The following is a 19,024-nucleotide window of genomic DNA, read 5'->3' on the forward strand; positions in this document are numbered from 1 at the left end:
AACAGAAATCGCATGGTGGCGGTGCGGCGACAGCAGGAGGCCCCATTAGCTAAAGTGGTGCTTCAGGTTAAGAACAGTTTCAGGTTAAGAACGGACCTCCAGAACGAATTAAGTTCTTAACCCGAGGTACCACTGTAATAAAAAACCTTAACAAATCAATTTAAGAAATGGAAGCACAATTATAATTCCGTTCAAAGCTGAGAAGCCCAGATTATTAAACATAATGGTCAAACATTCTTACATGAAATGTGAGTCAGCAATGCCAAACAGGAACTCTTGCGCCTTTCGTGGCTATGTTCTATCTCCCATGCCAGAGGCACTATGTCTTAGAATACAAGTTTCTGGGAATCACAGGCAGGAAGAGCTGTTACACTCAGGTCCCACTTGCAGGCTTAGCATAAGCATTTGCTTGGCAACTGTGAGAACAGGATTGCTGGACTAGATGGGTCTCCGGCCTGATCCAGCAGGGCTCTGTTTATGGCCTTAAGTTCTCTTCCATCCTAGGATAATCAGGCATGCAAACAGCAGCAGGATATTGATTGTTGCTAACCTGTAGTCAGGAGAGCTTGTATTCCTACAGTGGCCTGGGAATAACCAAAAGACAATCAACAAGGGGATAGTGGGAATGGCTGAAGAGCCATGGAATTTCCTCAGTCAAAAAAAAAAGGAGCTGTTACTTCACAGGCTCTTGATCGTGTAAACATAACCCACGTAATGTCCCAAAATGTACTTTGAAGAGTGTGACTTGTGCCAATCCAGAAGAATCAATGACTATTAATGTGCTTTCAATCGCACACCATTAGGTCAAATGATAAAACCACAGGGATTTCATTGCAGCTGAAGGTGTACAGATTGTGGCCTTGTAAAAGCTATCTAAAACCCTGTCATCTGATTCAAATATAAGAAGCCATCTAAAGCACAACCTTAGGAGGTACATAAGCAAGTCTAATACAGGGGGAATTGCAAATTCTACAACAGGAAACCAACTAATTAGCATCTGATCCACACTTTATGAAACGTACACCCCCACCACATTCATACTTCTGTCCTCAAATCTAAATGCAGTTGCCGTGACCTGAATCAGTAAGAGGTAATTAATGTCATGAGAGCTCTACAAAAACAGAATAAAACTTGATGAGCTACTTTAGCAAAAAAACAAAAACAAACAAAAAAACCCAAAACAGTAAACAACTGCATCAAAACAAAGCCAAGGTCCTGTCAATCTTTAAGAGCATGATTTTTTGAAAAACGTGGAACATCTAAGAGTATTAGTATAATTAGACACTTAGTCACAGAATACTATTTCTCTCTATTGAATAATAATGTAATCGCAGCAATGCAATCCTAGATTTGCATGAAGTCAGGAGGAAGTGAAGACCACCAGTAGCAGTCACAGCGTGGTAGCAAGAAGGAAGAAACACTGAGAAGGGGAAAGTGGTGGTTTAAAACAACGGCAGAAGTTTGAGTAAAGCAGCGATGGAGGAAACTTGAGAGGAAAATGGTGGTTTTAAACAACGGAAGGATTGAGTACAGTACTATGGAATTTTTGAGGGCTCCACATCCTTTATCTCGCTCACATGTAGCAACTGCAGGGTGAAAGAGGGAGAAGTTTGAGTGCTGCAAGAAGGTAGGAAAGACTTTAAAACAATGGCAGAGACTTAAGTAAAACAAGGATATAAAGTCACTGGGAGGGGGAAAGTGGCCATTTTTAAACAAACAATCACAGGTCTCAACTTCTTTTATAACATGCATGTTCCTATAGGCTTGAAATATTCCATTAGTTACCCATGCATTGCTCAGTCTTTTCATGCTACAGGTGTCAAACATGCATCTAGGGACCCATTTCCTCTTCTTTTTCCCTCTATATATTTTCATGGCAACAGTGCTACAGTTGCGACCCACCTCAGTTCAAGCCATGTTCTGGTAGAAGGTCAAATATTTTAGAGTTTGGTACTGCAGTATCTCTGTTCCAGCATAACACTAAATACCATTGCTACTGCCTGCCTCTGTTAAATGTTAACCAGGATGTTAAAACCCTGGAGCTGGCTTGGCAAACGATAATAAAAGATGGGATAACTCAACAGGACAGTTGCCAACGTTAGAAAAGTAGCGTAGGAGTGATAATTGCACACCACCACTGGCAGCCATCAATAAAAAATACTAGCAGGACACTGATTTGTGTGATCCTAGTTATGGCAAGTTCTTAAAGAAATGGGAGTGCCTGATCACCTCATCTGTCTCCTGAGAAATCTCTATGTGGGACAAGAAGCTACAGTTAGAACTGGATATGGAACAACTGACTGGTTCAAAATTGGGAAAGGAGTACGACAAGGCTGCATTTTGTCTCCCTGCTTATTTAACTTATATGCAGAATTCATCATGCGAAAGGCTGGGCTGGATGAATCCCTAGCCGGAATTAAGATTGCCGGAAGAAATATCAACAACCTCAGATATGCAGATGACACAACCTTGATGGCAGAAAGTGAGGAGGAATTAAAGAACCTTTTATTGAGGGTGAAAGAGGAGAGTGCAAAATATGGTCTGAAGCTCAACATCAAAAAAACGAAGATCATGGCTACTGGTCCCATCACCTCCTGGCAAATAGAAGGGGAAGAAATGGAGGCAGTGAGAGATTTTACTTTCTTGGGCTCCATGATCACTGCAGATGGTGACAGCAGCCACGAAATTAAAAGACGCCTGCTTCTTGGGAGAAGGGCAATGACAGGCCTAGACAGCATCTTGAGAAGTAGAGACATCACCTTGCCAACAAAGGTCTGTATAGTTAAAGCTATGGTTTTCCCAGTAGTGATGTATGGAAGTGAGAGCTGGACCATAAAGAAGGCTGATCGCCGAAGAATTGATGCTTTTGAATTATGGTGCTGGAGGAGACTCTTGAGAGTCCCATGGACTGCAAGAAGATCAAACTTCTCCATTCTGAAGGAAATCAGCCCTGAGTGCTCACTGGAAGGACAGATTGTGAAGCTGAGGCTCCAGTACTTTGGCCACCTCATGAGAAGAGAAGACTCCCTGGAGAAGACCCTGATGTTGGGAAAGATGGAGGGCACAAGGAGAAGGGGGCGACAGAGGACGAGATGGTTGGATAGTGTTTTCGAGGTTACCAGCATGAGTCTGACCAAGCTGCGGGGGGCAGTGGAGGACAGGAGTGCCTGGTGTTCTCTGGTCCATGGGGTCACGAAGAGTCGGACACGACTAAACGACTAAACAACAACAAAGTTATGCACCTTAGCCCTAAATATCCCCCCTTCCCTAAATAAAAAAGACAGACTGAAGTTGGTTTACAATGTCGTATCATAATTTGCACATCCTTCAGATTCTTTTCTACATCTCTATTCAAGGAAGCCACTTTGGGGAGCTCTTTTTGTTGTTGCTGCTGCAGAGTGCTTGATAATAACAAAGACACTATCCAAGATCTTGTTCAACAAAAAGGTGTGTGAAACAGGCTTTTGAATACATGCTAACATTCCTCTTGTGAGTTTCATGCCCCGAGGCAAAAAGCACTATCCAACCATTCATTCTTCCATCTTGAGAACATTCCTTACCAAGTTCAAAGGCCTGAGAAACCACATACCCCAGCTACAAGCCTGCACACCTTTCCCCTTGCAGAAACTTGCAAGATGCAAAAAGTTGGTTGAAGAAAGTATTTATCAGGAGTGTTTAAAGACTGTTAATTAGGTGACACTATTATCAGAACTTTTGACTTAGATAAACTATGCTAATTCAATTCACAGGAGTGCAACATTTCAATCTTTCATGCATTTATAAAACCACAACATATTACAGCATGGAGTGATTCCAGTCCAAAGCTGCGCAGGTGCTCCAGTTTAAACATGGAGCTCCTGGGGAGCTCAGCCTTTCCTGTTTACTACACTTAAAACTTATGTGGAGAGCTCTTTCAAAAAGCAAAGTGAACGAGGAAGTGCTTATGTGCCTGCACACTGAAGCCCTGGATGAGGCTAATGAGGCTTTGATATATTCACAAGATGCACATACGTTTATAAGTTCTGCTTGGTAAAAACAGGTGCCTGAATTTTTAAAATACGATACCGTATTTTAATGTCGTCTCTCCCCTCCCACCCATTTCTGTTTTGCTGAGTGACTTCTCACCCATTCCATACAGAAGTAGCTACACCAGCTATTCTAACTAAGAACTTCCTTGCATTTTCATTTGTTTACAAAAATGGAGGGTGTTGTAATATAAAATGTAGATCTGTCACTATTTGGGGGGGGGGGATGACAACAACAACCATGCAAGGGCTAGTTCCATCTCAGATGGTCTCTGCCAGCATCCTACAATAACAGGTTTTAACATTTTCTGCTGAAACCTGTATCCTTGGGGGTTTTCCTGTTGTTATTCTGTCTCTCACAGGTACAGTAAACCTACCATTAAAGTTATGGACTGGTCATTTCTTCGTCGGAGGGCAAACGGGCAAATTTTGCAGGGGATCAAATACTTTCCCCCCTCACTGTATATCTTTAAGGATAAAGCAAAACAAGTGCATTTATTTCATTTGTGTTTACAATAAACAATCCTCTAAATAAAAACAAAATACAACAAATAACTGCAGATTGCACACAACTTTGTTTGCAGTTGAGATGGATGTGATGATCTTAACATTAATAATAAATTATCATCATCATCATTTATACCCTGCCCATCTGGCTGGGTTTCCCCAGCCACTCTAGGCGGCTTCCAACAAAATATTAAAATAAAATAATTCATCAAATATAAAAAGCTTCCCTAAACAGGGCTGCCTTCAGATGTCTTCTAAAACTCAGATATTTGTTTATTATCATGATTATTATTATTATTATTATTATTAGTTGTCTGCTATTGCAGCCTTGGCTAAACTAAACATCTTTAGTCTTTGCTCGAACCCTCCCACAACAAAAAAGAAAAGAAAAGAAAAAGATTGCTGAGTTTTCTGCTACTGAACAAAACAACCCCAGCTGATAATTATCCTATTTACATTACTCTTTTTGAACTGATTTCTCCTATAAATTCCAGGAGCAATTTGATTGCACTTGATGCACAGATCTAGAAACCTACACAGGGAATCCAAGTTGTTGTTTTTTTAAAAAATACACACAATTATTAAGCATATTATTCTAAACTGGTCTGTTCTGAAGTTCTTGAAAAGTCGTATGTCCTACTTCCTATTACTTATTCTACAGAATATACATTGCATCTAGCAATTCCACCAAGAACCACAGGGTGATATTTCAGGAAGTAGGTTAGACCAGATGGAGGGGAAAGAGTCAGCAGTGACAGAGCATGAGAAAGTTAAGGTGGGAAGATGTGGTCCTCTCTGCTCATCCACATGCCTGTTAAAACAAGACCACTCACCCTGCTTTACAGGTGAATGGGGCAAATGCATTAACAAACACATGTTGCTGCCTTCATCATGTGTAGTTTGGTCCAAAGAGAGAGGAATGAAAGAGTAATGAAAAGAAGGGCGACCTCCTTTTTTAAAAAATAACATCTTCATGGTGATGTCCAAATGCATTGATAATTTCCATAGAATGGCTAAATATAGAATCATAGAATTGTATAGTTAGAAGGGACCATGAGGGTCATCTAATCCAACCTTTTTTCTCAATGTGAGGCTTGACCCACCAACCTAGGATTAGGACTCTTAGACTCTACTGCCAGCTCTTAGGTAAGAGGCAGCTAATTTTCGACAGTCTTTTCATTTTTTTATGCATAGCTGAACTACGCAGCTCAACTTGAAATAAGGCAGAATATCTGCAGCTAAGGTCCAAGCAGCCTGACAGCACTTGGCAGATAGTTTCTGTTTGTAAAGTCTGAATGAAGGGGGGGGGGGGACGAAAGCTTTACAATCCGTCAGTGAAGACGTTTCAAAATTAAACATTCTATATGAGGAGGAGGAGTTTTAAGTAGAATCTGATCTATAATTAAGACACTTGCCACAGGACACCCCCCCTAAAAAAAAATAATCACACATTTTTCACTAGCTTCCAATTGCACTGTAAAGTTTTGCAAAGAAATCAGCAAACCTTTCAATTATAGAAGGTTAAATGTGACCTAGATATGTCAAAGATGATCAGAGAGACATACTTCAAGCCATCTTTTGGTTGGTTTTTAAAAGTGCCAGACTTATTTACATCCCCTTTAACTATTTACACTCTGTGTTGGTTAAAATTTGTCACATTGATACATGCATAATATATGATGTTTACTCAAGCATCCCCGACAGAACTTGCATATTGTCCTCCTTGCCCCTGCAGAATTTCATGAAAGGGTTTGTAATTCATATTTTATTTTGACATGACTGAAACCAGACTGAGTTAAGCAAAGGTGTGCATATAACATTGCGTATAGTCAAGAGACCACGATTGCCATTTCAGCATTCTGGAGAACTGGGAACAGAGCTGGATTTGCGAACTACCTACCCTATTTCAATGTGTTTCATAAAAAGCAGTAAAAGATTATTGAAACTGGCAATTATTGCATAAGATGTCCTTTATCAGCACTCTAAATTTAAGCAAATTATTCTGCACTCTTTAATTCTTTGTCTTACACTCTAGGGAGCTGTTTCTCTCTCTTTTAAAAATTATTTTAAAATTTACTTCCCCACTTTACAATATACCGTGCAAGGAAGTCCAGTAACTTATAGGCTACCACATTTTTTAAAAAAATACAATGTCTATTTTCATCTGAAAAAGGACACACAGGTGAGAGAAGCTGAGCTTTCCTCTCTTCTCACCTTACCCCTTTCTGCCCCATTGCCCCAGGTACTTTTCTCCAGGCCTAGCTCTAATACCAGAAGTTAGCCCAGGGGTCGGCAACCTGCGGCCCAAGGGGGTCGTTTAACCAGCCCATGGACCCCCGCCTGCTCGGTAGGCTCCCGTGCGCCATGCTAAACTGGCACGGAGCAGAGCGGGGACCACCTTCCGCAATGCTGGCCAGCTTCCTATTGGCTCAGGAAACTCCTGCAGCCAATGGGAAGCTGCGCATGCCTCCTCCATGCTGGAAGGAGGGCAGGAAATAGCGTTTGCGAATGCAGGCGCATGCACACACACACACACACACTCCGGCCCACTGCAGGGTCTATGGGACCGTGAACTGGCCCAAGCTACAAAAATTTTGCCTACCCCTAAATTAGCCAGATTAGGAGGGAAAGTATCAGAAGTGATGCAGCACAGGGAGGTAAGAATCACACAGCACTATCTGGTACTGTAGACAGCATCACTTCAAAATGGGAAGGATGCCATCTTTGAATACTCCTTGAAGGTGTTTTTTTCAAAAGTAAAAAAAAAAAATCATCCTCTGTAAGTAAAAATCTGTAAGGGACGCGGCTGGCGCTGTGGTCTAAACCACTGAGCTTCTTGGGCTGGCTGATCAGAATGTCGGCGGTTAGAATCCCCTCGATGGGGTGAGCTCCCGTTGCTCAGTCCCAGCTCCTGTCAACCTAGCAGTTCGAAAGCACACCCAAAAGCGCAAGTAGATAAATAGGTACTGGTTTCGGTGTTCCGTTGCGCCAGAAGCAGCTTAGTCATGCTGGCCACATGACCCGGAAAAACTGTCTGCGGACAAATACAGGGTCCTTCGGCCTTTAAAGCGAGATGAGCGCCACAACCCCAGTGTCATCTGCGACTGGACTTAACCGTCAGGGGTCCTTTACCTTTTAAAAATCTATAAAGGCATAGAGAAAAGTTCTAGTGCAGCTTTCTATTAAAAAAAAAAGGAGAACGTTCATAAAATGTTATCCCCTGTCAGCAGCCTGAAGTGTGATTATGTATTATACCACCTTCCACCTCATTCAACCACATGTGTGTGCACATTCCAGTGCACAGCACAGTGACACACACAACACGGATATGTGCAATGATTCCTTTAGCTAGGCTAAGTTGCAAGTGATGGAAGAAATCTTTGATGGCAACTGAGTGTAATTTTAAACAGTATGAAAGCACGATGCTTAGATAAGTTAATGAGAAAAGTTCAAATACTTAAATACAGAATAAGACACATAGGCTAAGGTTAGCAAACAATTACTAAGGGGACAAGGAAATCAAATGTCTATAGGAGGAAGCATACTGCTTCGACTTGCATACCTTACAGATTTTCAACTTACTGCGCCGGAGCCACAAAAACTTCTGCAGATTTTGCCTTTGGCAATACGTTTAATGGTCTACAGATAAGAGTATTAATTTAAAAGTTACTCCGCCTTAACTGTACACAATATTTTAATTGGGAGTCAAGCTGACCTGCATTTCGACAGAAGGTCTGAAGTCATAACAAGCAGGAAACTTGAAACCTCTGGCAGGAAGTTCCCTAAATTTGCATGCTGACATATATAGAAAGCTTATGTCCTCATCTTCACATACCTACCTACCTTGGCTGCAAGCATAGCCACATCTACTCAGAAGTAAATTCCACTGAATTCAAGTACGAGCTTGCAACAGGCAAGTGAGGTTATTACGGCAGTCTAAAGCAGAAAAGCTAAGGAGCTCCCCAGTAATCTGTATCTTCTGCCTTCTGGAAGAAGGTCCAGGGTTATAAAGACTAGGAATAGCCGCCTGAGAAACAGTTTCTACCCAAATGCAATTTTGGTTTTAAACGCAGTATAAGGAGTCTCTATGGGAGTATATTGTAATTTAAAATGGGGTATCAGAGTTTTTAAGGGGCTAACTAGGCTAGGATAGCTGGGATAGCAGGCTTGTTGGTTTTTGAATGTCTTATGTAGATTTTTCAATTTCGTTGTTCTGTATGGGACAATGACAAAAATTATCATATCGTAGCATAGCAACTCCTATGTGCACCCACCCTAACGATAACTATGTCATGCAATGTGAGCAGAACTATGTGCTAGAAGCATGCAGAGTTACATAAAACCTAGAAATAACTATGACCAGTTTTGGAAGCAAGTTTTGCCCATTCTGCCCCATGTTCCCATGCCAAAAAGTCATACCTACCAGCCAAACCCAGCCTACGCAGATGAAATGATGTCACGGGATAGTGCAAGCAGGGATATAGGTTGGAATTAAATGTGAATTCTTCAGTGTGTGCCCTCCCCTAATAAGTGTCCCTCCTTGTACAAATAAAGAGGGGAAACTGAATAAGAGGCATAAAAGAAAGCATTTGCTCTTTATAACTTTAATGTGCTAAATCATTTTGGGTGTCTAAACAAAGAAAGCAAATGCATCTCACAAATACTACAAGAAATAAATTAATGGTCACTAAGCAAATGTAACAGCCAAGTTACTGCAGTAATTTTCACATGGGGAGCTGGACTCTCACCAGAGCAGTCATGAATCACATGGCTCCCAGGAGCTATTGTTGGCACTGTTATTTCTAGTTCAGTATTTGTATCAGCAGGCAAACCTTAAATAAAGGCAACATTTTACCAGCAGAGTAATCAAAAGTTTGACCAGGGTTTTATTTGATTTGCTTTTCTGATGTCATAAAACATTTTCACTGGAGACTGAAAAAGCAGATTATCATAAAACCTACAATTAGGTTATTACTGTCTTGTCTTGATAGTAGAACTTGATTTTACATCCAAAAAACTTCCCCATGTAGCAGAAGCACAAGACATTCGGCACATATCTGCTTGGTACCATGGCTTAGTACAAACATCTGGGCTCTGGGAGAGGAGATACTCTGCTCCTCCCTGGTCTATCTGCAGCAGTATTTGAAAACCTCAATTATTCCATGTTCATAAAAATATGCACTTTAAATCCTTAATGCCCTTCAACTATGACCCTCCTAGTGGCACAGCTATAAAACTGCTAGCACATGTGCAAAGCTAAGCAGGGTCAAACTGGATGTGTTGAGATTCCTGCATTGCAGGAGGTTGGACAAGATGGCACTTGGAGTTCCTTCCAGCTCTGATTCTATGACCTCTGCACTGATTATGCTGAGTTAAAGTGAGGAATGAACAGGCATAACTTAACTTTAATGAGGAACCACCAGCTCCAGGCTGGTCCTAGCCTGCAGAGCCTTTTGATCCAGCTCATAGCCTCTCCTCCTCTGCCTCACACCTCCACTTCCAGGGTTTTGGTCTCCTCTTTTGCCAGTTGTGCATCATGTGGTTGTTTGATACTCAGCCCTGCATCCCCCTTGCCTCACTGGGGTTCCCTGGACCTCTCTGTGGATAGCGGGTAAAGTTCCTCCTTTCAAGAACAAGCCAAACCATGCAAAACCTGAAGGAAGGTCACTGTCCCTTTAATTCACCCTCATCTTGGGTTCCTCCCTCACACAGAGCAGGAAAGGGGCTTTCACATTGTCATTGTGGATCTTGCATAGCAACTATGGCTTCCTGCCTGTGGTCTGGTCTGGGAGCTGGGGGAAGGAGGTGGTTTTTAAGAAGTGTATTCCCCACCACACCCCGCCAACCAAAATGCACACGCAACACCAGGCACCTATCAAGCAGTTTAATACAAACCCTCCAGTAACAGGAGACGGGCAAAGGAGGAATGTACAAGACCATCTCCCCCCCCTTCTTTTCTCTCTCCCTGCCCCCCAACATTTCTCCCCCTCCACACACATGGCTTTCCATGACCTTCTGTTATTTAAAGTTCCTCTGCCTTGAAGAGTTTGCTGAACTTGTAGTGGAGGAACGGGATACAAAGCATATCCAGCAAGACCGAGGGTGGCATTCGGCTAAGTTTTGCTCAGACCTGACCCACTGAAGTGAATGAACATGACAAATTAAAGGCCATTACTGTAATTTCAACAGGTCTGCCCTGAGCAAAGCTTGGTTTAAAACCACGCCTTAAGACCAGGGCTTCCCAAACATGGGTCTCCAGCTGTTTCTGGACTACAATACCTAACCTGCTACATATTGTGGACTACAATACCTTCCTGCTAGTTAAAATGATCGGAATTGTAGTTCAAAAACAGCTGGAGACCCAAGTTTGGGAAACCCTTCCTTAGACCAAGCTGCGAGACAAGGAAGAGGAGATTGCGGGTTCATGCCACAGAAGCACCCCACTCCTAGAGTGGGTCACAGATGTTAACACTCCCCACTTTTGCCCATTTTCCTCCATTTTGTTCTGTGAATGGGGGGCATAGTTACATAGGGTGAGCAAGAATACACTGAAGAGAGAACTCTTTTCCTTCTCCCCACCAGCATTAGAAACTGAGATATGAAAGCTAGGAGCTAAATGGCACCTTAAACCTAGGTTATGGGCACAACGACGCAATATCTAGGTGCACTTTTTTTAATAACAAGAATACAAAGCTGAAAATGAAGGAACTGTTGCTAAAACATTATGTTCATTTTTCACACGGTCTAGTCCTTCCCCTGCCCACTCCACCCCCTAATATTCTTAAGAGGATCTCTTCTCCAGTCTTCAGAGAGTAGCCAGAAGTGGGAAGGCACAAAAAGGTCCTCCTTTCTTTCCACTCTGCAGTTTTAATCTGAAATCTTAGGCGCAGTACTGCAACCAGAGCTCAGAAATTGCTCACTCCAATGAAATTCCCTGTCGCAAAATGTGCCTAGAACAATGGGAGTTTCGAACACTGAACCCCACCCTAAGGTTCCAGCAGCTATGATTTAAATTAACAGGTCAGTCTTTCCAGTATCTTAAATAGGCTTTCAAATCTCTCTTAAAAAACACGAATAAGGAAACAGGAGTTATGTTTTATCTTTTCACCTTTAGCGGGTATTGCTGGGTGCCTTACAAATAATTCCTTCTCTCGGTTTTTTCTTCTCTTCCTTAGCCTCATTTATTCACAGAGACTAATGCCTGTATACATGGACCCTGCTCACTACTGGTGTGTGTGGCTGCAATAGATTTCGTATTAATGTGGCCCTCAAAAGAAAAATGGCTCATGTGAACATTACAGAACATTGGCTTCATTCTTTCCCTTCCCTGGGCAACACTGTCAACTACAGAGAATACATTACTGATAGCATAGCCAAGAAACCTGTGATGTCTACATACAGCTTCACTGATCCAATATTTTCCAGGGAGAGAACAGCGGTATGTATTCCTGTAGTTAAAACATGTGTGAACAATGAACAAATAAAGCATGACTGCCCAAATAACCTCCACAGAAGTACTTAATGCTGCTTGTATATCTTTGTGCACAGTCTTAAGCATAGACATATTCCCAGTTCCACCTGAATAAAGATGCAACGGAGGCCAAGACATCTCCACAGTCAACAATCCAAAAACAGGCCAATAACAGACTTTATTGCTTGGCTCAGTGAAACTATATTGCTAACAGAATTCCACTCCCAGCCAAAGCAGTTCTGTCAGTCTAAATGCTGTTCTTGCCTATGTCTGAATGAGAAGTGAACAGAATGTCTTCAGCTATGAATCAAACTAAAAGAAAACCGCACCAGTTATTAAAAATGCACAGGAAGAGCCAAACTCTACAGGTTGCAGCAGACTTGACATGGGTTTTTGCTTCAAACAGGACATGCAAAATATTCACTGCCTTAACATGCACAAAAACAAAATGGCAGCAAAATAGCCCCTCTCATAAAGCATCAAAAGAGCAACGTAAGAGGATCAGGAAATGTAAATACTCTCGACTTTAAGATGTCTTAGGAATTGCATATGTTCAGCCAAGAAGGCAAGGGAGAACTGTGATCCCATGTGAGGAGGAATTGAACTCTCTACAACATTTAATTTCCCCACTACCCTTCTCTGAAGAATGTAAAAAAGACTGCATCGTACCCATCAGCCCAGAAAAACCCCACAATAGCTCAGTTAGCTGAATATTAGAAAGCAACACATATAGTGCTCAGGGCAAGAGTCTGTCTACATTTCACTATATGATTGTGCTAGTATGTTACTTGAGCTCTGCATAGTTCACTGGACAGCACCCTTGAAAACCACAACCACAACCAAACAACAGAAGTCTAGCACAGGAATGGTTTCCACTAGACAAACCATCAAGGAATAAAACATTAGCCAAGTAGCCCACTTTCATAGTCACCAGTGTTCCATGAGAAGTTGTGTTACCCTGTAACTGTTCTCAGAATCAGCTGATAACATGACAAAGGAACAACCGAGGAAATCGAGGACCATAAAACAAAGTAATTAACTGCTTATATATATTATGCAGCAACAAAGCTATAAACTCTTAGAACTGAAGCATCTGGGGAAAGTCAGTAAGAGCAGAAACGAAGTGGAATCTAGAGAATGGTGTCATGAAGATTATTTAGACTACATTTTGAATAGGCAGCAAAAGAATGAGGCTCCCCATAACAATTCATAGTTGTGCCAGGGATATTGTGACTGCAAATAATGTGGCTGTCAAGAGCGCATCCATGAAAAACATTGTTTTCATTATAAGAAGCACTTGCAAGGCGGCCTACAAATCTTTACTATCTGCATTTATAGAATCATAGAATTGTAGCGTTGGAAGGGACCCTGAGGGTCATTTAATCTAACCCCCTGCAATGTAGGAATCTCAACTAAAGCACCCATTACAGATGGCCCTCACATTGAAATTTAAAGGCAGTAAGTTGTTAGTGTGTTGGAACAGGACTTGGGAGACCCAGGTTCAAATACTGTACCCAAAGCGATGAAGCTCTCTAGGTAATCTTTGGCCAGTCACTGTCAGTATAAACTACTACAAAGGATTGTTGTGTAGATAAAACAAGGAGGTGCAGAACCATGTACAGCACCTCAAGCTTTTTCTAGGAAAGGTGGGATATGAATGTAATAAATATAGCTATTTAAAAATTTACCTGGTGCACATAAGAGAAGCAACAGGACCTACACGGTCATTTGTGATTTGCTATGTGGTAAAAAGCAGTAATAAAGGTGCTTACTTTATTTTTTGATGGTGCAAAATGTTTATTCTGGGTATTCACAGTTTTCATTTTCAATCCTCACGTATTCAACTACAGGAAAACCACCTCTGTGTTTTGTAAGGGCATTTACCACTCCCATCTCTCAACACTGTTAGTACTTATACCCAGCAAACACGTAATTAAAACACGTCACAGAACAGAAGAAGTGTTTGTTATGACATTCTAAGATCAAAAAGCACACTGCTGAATTTGCCTCCATCTGTGCCAGTACAAACATTTCCTACGTCTCACCAGTAATTGCCATGGATCAAAGATAACGGGGGTAGTAGGAAGAGGTCAGATCAGGAGGAGTGTGATAATACAAAGCTCAGGGCAGAACCATAACTGCAGAACATCAAGATTTTGACAAGCATAATGAGTGGAAGAAACACTGTAAGAGTGGCAGCCATATTCGTATCAGCAGTACACACACCCTGGAAAACCTACAGCGGTGATAAAGCATCTCATTATTTTATTATGCTTCCTTGTGCAGACTCATGGGACCATAAACAAATCTAAAACATTCTCTTTGCTACTTCACTCATCACCATAATTTAAATGCAGAAAGTTTATGGAAATTCTGCTTAATTTACTATTTAAGAACTGCTCATTCATCTACTTTTGCTCAGCGCAACACAGCAGCAGGAAAGCTTTCTCAACAACATCAAGCATATTCTAAGTTAGTGTGCCTTTTGTTTCATATACACTGTGCTTTGCAAACATCATCTACTGGTAATTAATCCCCATAGCAACCCATTGAGGTAAGTATTACTACACATATTCTACGCATAGGAAAACTTGCCCGGAGCCACAAAACTTGTCACTGGCTCATTCAGGATTAGACTGCAGAGGTTTCCAATTCCAGCTCTCATGCCCTAAGTTAAAGACCACACCTCTTTCTCATATGCAGCATGCACACTTGCTCAGGCACACACAAACACGGGATTCCTTTCTTTTAGACGGCAGTTTTCTGAAGGTTAAACAAGTAGGACAGCAGAATATTCACAAAGACACTTCTCAGAGCCTCAGCCAAAAGTGGATTAGGGGATTTCATAGAGAAAAGTATAATGTAGTAGCAACAATAATAATAACAATAACAATGGTGTCTACACGTAAAGATTATGCTTTGGGAGTGCTATATTATATGATATATTGTTTCTAAAGGTACAAAAGCAAATGAGAAACAAAGAAACCCATTTAATATCCCACTATCAGGGTTTTAAACAGCTGCAACATTTTTGCAATGATTCCCCCCCCCCCTTTGTGCAACTGCCCCGATTTCCAGATCAAATGCCATTAGAAAGGATATTAGAAAGGGATATTACATAGCAAAACACAAAGCAAGACAGATTTTGTTTGATTGAGATATATTAACCAGTATTAACCAGGCTTCAAAACCAAACATAGCCTGAGATTTCATCTCATGTTTGCTATCTAGTAGCAGTGACTTCCTCCTTTCCCTATTAACAATCCTTTCATAGGACTTTGTTTCCTTGACAAATGTTTATATTATGACCATAAACAGAGCAATATAGCAGACCTAACCCTCCTTAACCAGAATTAATGGGATTTGTATGCCCTGACCACCCGTCCTTTAAAACAGACTTGTTCCGGTTCTAACTCACCAGTAAACTGAGGAGCTCTACACACACACACACACACACACACACACACACGGTATGTAGGGGTGACCAGGGGCAAAATAGGGGACTAGATGCAGTGCACAAGTAGATGGCATAACGGTCAGATCTATTAATGATTACATAATTTAAACCAACTAACAAAATGTGACCTTAACCCATGCCCAAGCTAAGAGCATGTTCATTGAAGGGCTTACTGGGGGTACCAATTCAAGTCATCTTATTTGCAATAGTCCAAAGCAGTTTCCCCACCCCACCTCTATGAACCAACCATTAGCTCACGACATGCTCACCTTGTCTCTGGCTCTTGCCCAGCTACTGGATGTCCTCCCGCTTGTGGAAGCTGATGCTGGCATATGCACTTAATTCATCACCCAAGTGGCTACTCCCACAAGGCTGATTAGGAGATTTAGGTGGCTGATGCTGCTGTGTCAGCTGCTTGACCCCTAGCAGAGAAGCGCTCTCCTGAGGGTGGGGGTGGTGATGGTGATGATGCTGGCGGTGATTAAAATCCTTCACTAAGTCCAGGTCGATGTAATTGAGCCCATTCTCCACGCCACCCCCAGCCCCGCCAGCTGCCTGCTCCCTCCTGAACGCCGCTGTGCCAAGGCCGGAGAAGGCCCCTGCCTCCCCAGATGCAGGCTTGAGCCAGACATTTTCGAAGGAGGCTGAGCTGTGGCGCTTGGCGTCTTCAGAGCCTCCTCCTGGTCCGTGGGGCAGGGCTGAGGCCCCAAGGCCACCACCAGGCGTGGTTGAGGAAGCAAACGTCTCGGAGCTGTGGCGGCGCCGGCCTCCCTGCGGGTCAGCGCGGATCACTTTGGCACTCTGGCTGCTGCGGCTAGGGCTCAGGCTGACGTGCGTGAAGGCGCTGCTCATCCCCGGAGGCCCCATCATGGACGAGGAGCAGGAGTGGGGCAGGACGGCCGGCAGCTCCCCCGGCTGCGCCTGGGGGTGTTGAGAAGGCAGCCCCACAGGCGGGGGGCTTTTCTCCGGCCTGCCGCGACCCATCCTCATGTCAGCGTAGCTGAGTAGGAGGGCTGGAGGGGGAGGCGAGGGGGTGTGGGCACACACTACATACTGCCCCCCGTTCCCCAGTTGCATGCTCATATAGTCTCGGCCACCGGAGGGAGCTGCCCCGGCCCGGCTTGGCTGCATGGATGCCAAGGTAGCTGGGCAAGCTGCCCCCCAATCCATATTCATATACTCCTCTGAGCTGGAGCCAGCGTCTCCGTGGGGCAAAGGCGACGGGAAGGCTGGTTGCTTGAACTCAATGTTCACATACTCACCAGGGCTTTTGGGCTCTGGGAGCTGTTCCCGAGCCCGAGGCAGAGTGCTGGCCTTTGGGCCATCCAAGGACAGCCGGGTAGGCCTGGCCAAGCGGCTCTTGGTCCGCACAGCCGCGTCCGCAGTACAAGAAGGAGCAGGCTGCAATGGCTGTGTCTGCGTGGGAAGGGCATACCCCACACCCTCCTGTCCCCCAGGGCCACCAAGGCTGTCGCTACTAGTGGAGGAGGAGGAGTCCTCGGCAGCAGCGTAGAGCAAGCGGCCGGAGCTGAAGGACATCCGCATCTGGGCATTTCCCTCTTCGCCTGTCCTGCGTTGCATGTGCTTGAAGGAACGTGGCAGGGAGAAGTAGGAGTAGATGGGCTTGTGGTGGGACCGGGTGGGTCCTTGCACAGATGGCTCTTCTGGGCCTGGAGGTCCTGAGCTGGCGAAGTAGCAATCTGGAGGGGTGCTGGTAGCAGATCCACTGGCTGGAGACATGTTGATATAATCACTCCCACCACTCAGCAGCTTCCCCTCATTGCTCTCCACAGAGAGCTTGGGGTGGTGGCTAGTCCCATTCATCCATAATTTGCTGTAGGCAGCAGAACCACTGTCTGGAGAGCAGCTGCCGCTGGGAGACATCATCATGTAACCATTGGAGTCCACCGTGGCCTGTACATGACGGCCTCCTCTCCCAGGGTTGATAATCTGCTGTGGGGCAGACACACTCTTAGGGCTCATGGGCATATAATCACCACCTTTGGGAGTACTACCACCATTGGGGACTGGGGCCACTCCTGGCAACATTGGCATGTAGCCATCATCAGTGTGTGGGGTAGAGTTGGTCCGGTGGTGGTTGCCCTCCACCTGGTGCATCTCTAGACACTCCTCAGGGTAAGAATGGGTTGGTACAAAGGCAGAATGTCGATAGGAGGAGAGCCTGCTGCCGCCACAGGAATAAGAGGGGAGCATCTCAGTATATTCCTCAATGGAGGCCACTGAAGACTGCGAGGGAGTCTTCTGGTGGGAGATGGTAGGGGAGGTACCAGCTGAATGAGTCCTTTTCCTGAAGCCTTTCTCCGGATCACCCACATCCTCACCGCCAAGCCGGGGGCAGCAGGGGGCAGCAGGGCAGCGGGTCTGCTGTTGTTGAAGGTGGCAAGTGCGGGGGGTGAAATGACCATTAGGAGCTGTGATGCTGCAGCAGGACGAAGCAGCCTTCCCTCCCATGCATATGTAGTTGCTGAGCTCCTCGTCTCCCCGGGCAGGTGGGGTGTGTCCTAGAGAATCAGGGGTCACGCTGCGGAAGGAGCTGCGGAAGTCACAGGGACTGGATCCATACTCGTCGGACGAGATGAAGCCCCCATCGCTGGGGGAGCCAGAGACCGAAGCGCTGGAGCGACGTGGGAAGAGGCAGTCCGAGGTGGAGCCGTGGCCGCTTGTGCTGCTGGACGACAGGCTGACCGGGCTCGTAGCAGAAGGGGAGCAGCGTGAGGAAGGCATTGGGATGGAGCGGCTGTGGTTGAGAGGGGGGTGGAGCCTAGAGCTGCCGCGGTGCCTGTGTGAGTGGGTCCGGTTGGCGCTTGGGCTAACTGGGCTCCCGTCCACCGAAGCTGGCCTGGACATGGTACCTTCTCCATCACTGGAGGCTCTGACACGGAAAGAGTTGGGCTTGCCCCCTGTCCCTCCTCCCACACCACTGCCAGCAGGAGAGGTAGCTGTCACGCTCTCAGTCCTGGACCTACGGCTGAGGCCCACCTGGCTGGGCGGGGGGTTGTTGACATGGTGCCTACTGCGGAGAGGCACCGATATAGGGTTGGAGCAGTTGGAGGAGGACTGGCTTTTGCTACGGGGGCGGAACTCCTCGCTCATGGCCCGCATAGCCTCCAAGATGGTCTCATGCATGTTCTGGGCTACTACCGAGTCATCTACTTGCATCCAGAACTCACCTGGTCCGGTGACCGCAGAACGCCCCACCTCAATGAAAAAGAAGTTCTCCGAGTGGCCACACCGCCGGATGTTGAGCAGCTGCAGCACCACGGCTGCCGCGTCAGAGTTCAGCTTGACGAAGCTGATGGTCTTGTTGGTTAGGCACAGGCGGTAGATGCCGATCAGATTCTTAGTCTGGCCCAGGCCCTTGGGTTTCAAGATCACCTGCCAAACTTCCTTGAATGCTGGGCCAGGAGCCATATCACCGTAGGTGTCCTCCCCTGCCTCTCCCATCCCAATGCTTCCACCACCCATGGTGACATCCCCATGGTAGTGGTGGTGGTGGTGGTGATGGTGGTGGTGGTGGTGCTGATGGCTCTTGGCCCGGTTGTG

General features: G+C 44.8%; 1 protein-coding gene and 1 long non-coding RNA gene across 2 annotated transcripts in view; one reads left to right on the plus strand and one right to left on the minus strand.

Annotated features, from left to right (window-relative positions):
• LOC307216094 overlaps positions 1-19,024 on the plus strand; it is a 387,485-nt gene that overhangs the window by 301,489 nt on the left and 66,972 nt on the right. The window lies entirely within an intron of this gene.
• Positions 1-19,024, minus strand: part of IRS1 (insulin receptor substrate 1) — a 57,227-nt gene that overhangs the window by 36,273 nt on the left and 1,930 nt on the right. Inside the window, 2 exon segments of the mRNA XM_079975843.1 lie at positions 15,730-18,941; positions 18,943-19,024. Of these exon segments, the coding sequence (XP_079831969.1) occupies positions 15,752-18,941; positions 18,943-19,024 (3,272 nt within the window). The 3' untranslated portion in view covers positions 15,730-15,751.

This window comes from Podarcis cretensis (assembly GCF_951804945.1).
Source record: "Podarcis cretensis genome assembly, chromosome: 5".
Classification (NCBI taxonomy): domain Eukaryota; kingdom Metazoa; phylum Chordata; class Lepidosauria; order Squamata; family Lacertidae; genus Podarcis; species Podarcis cretensis.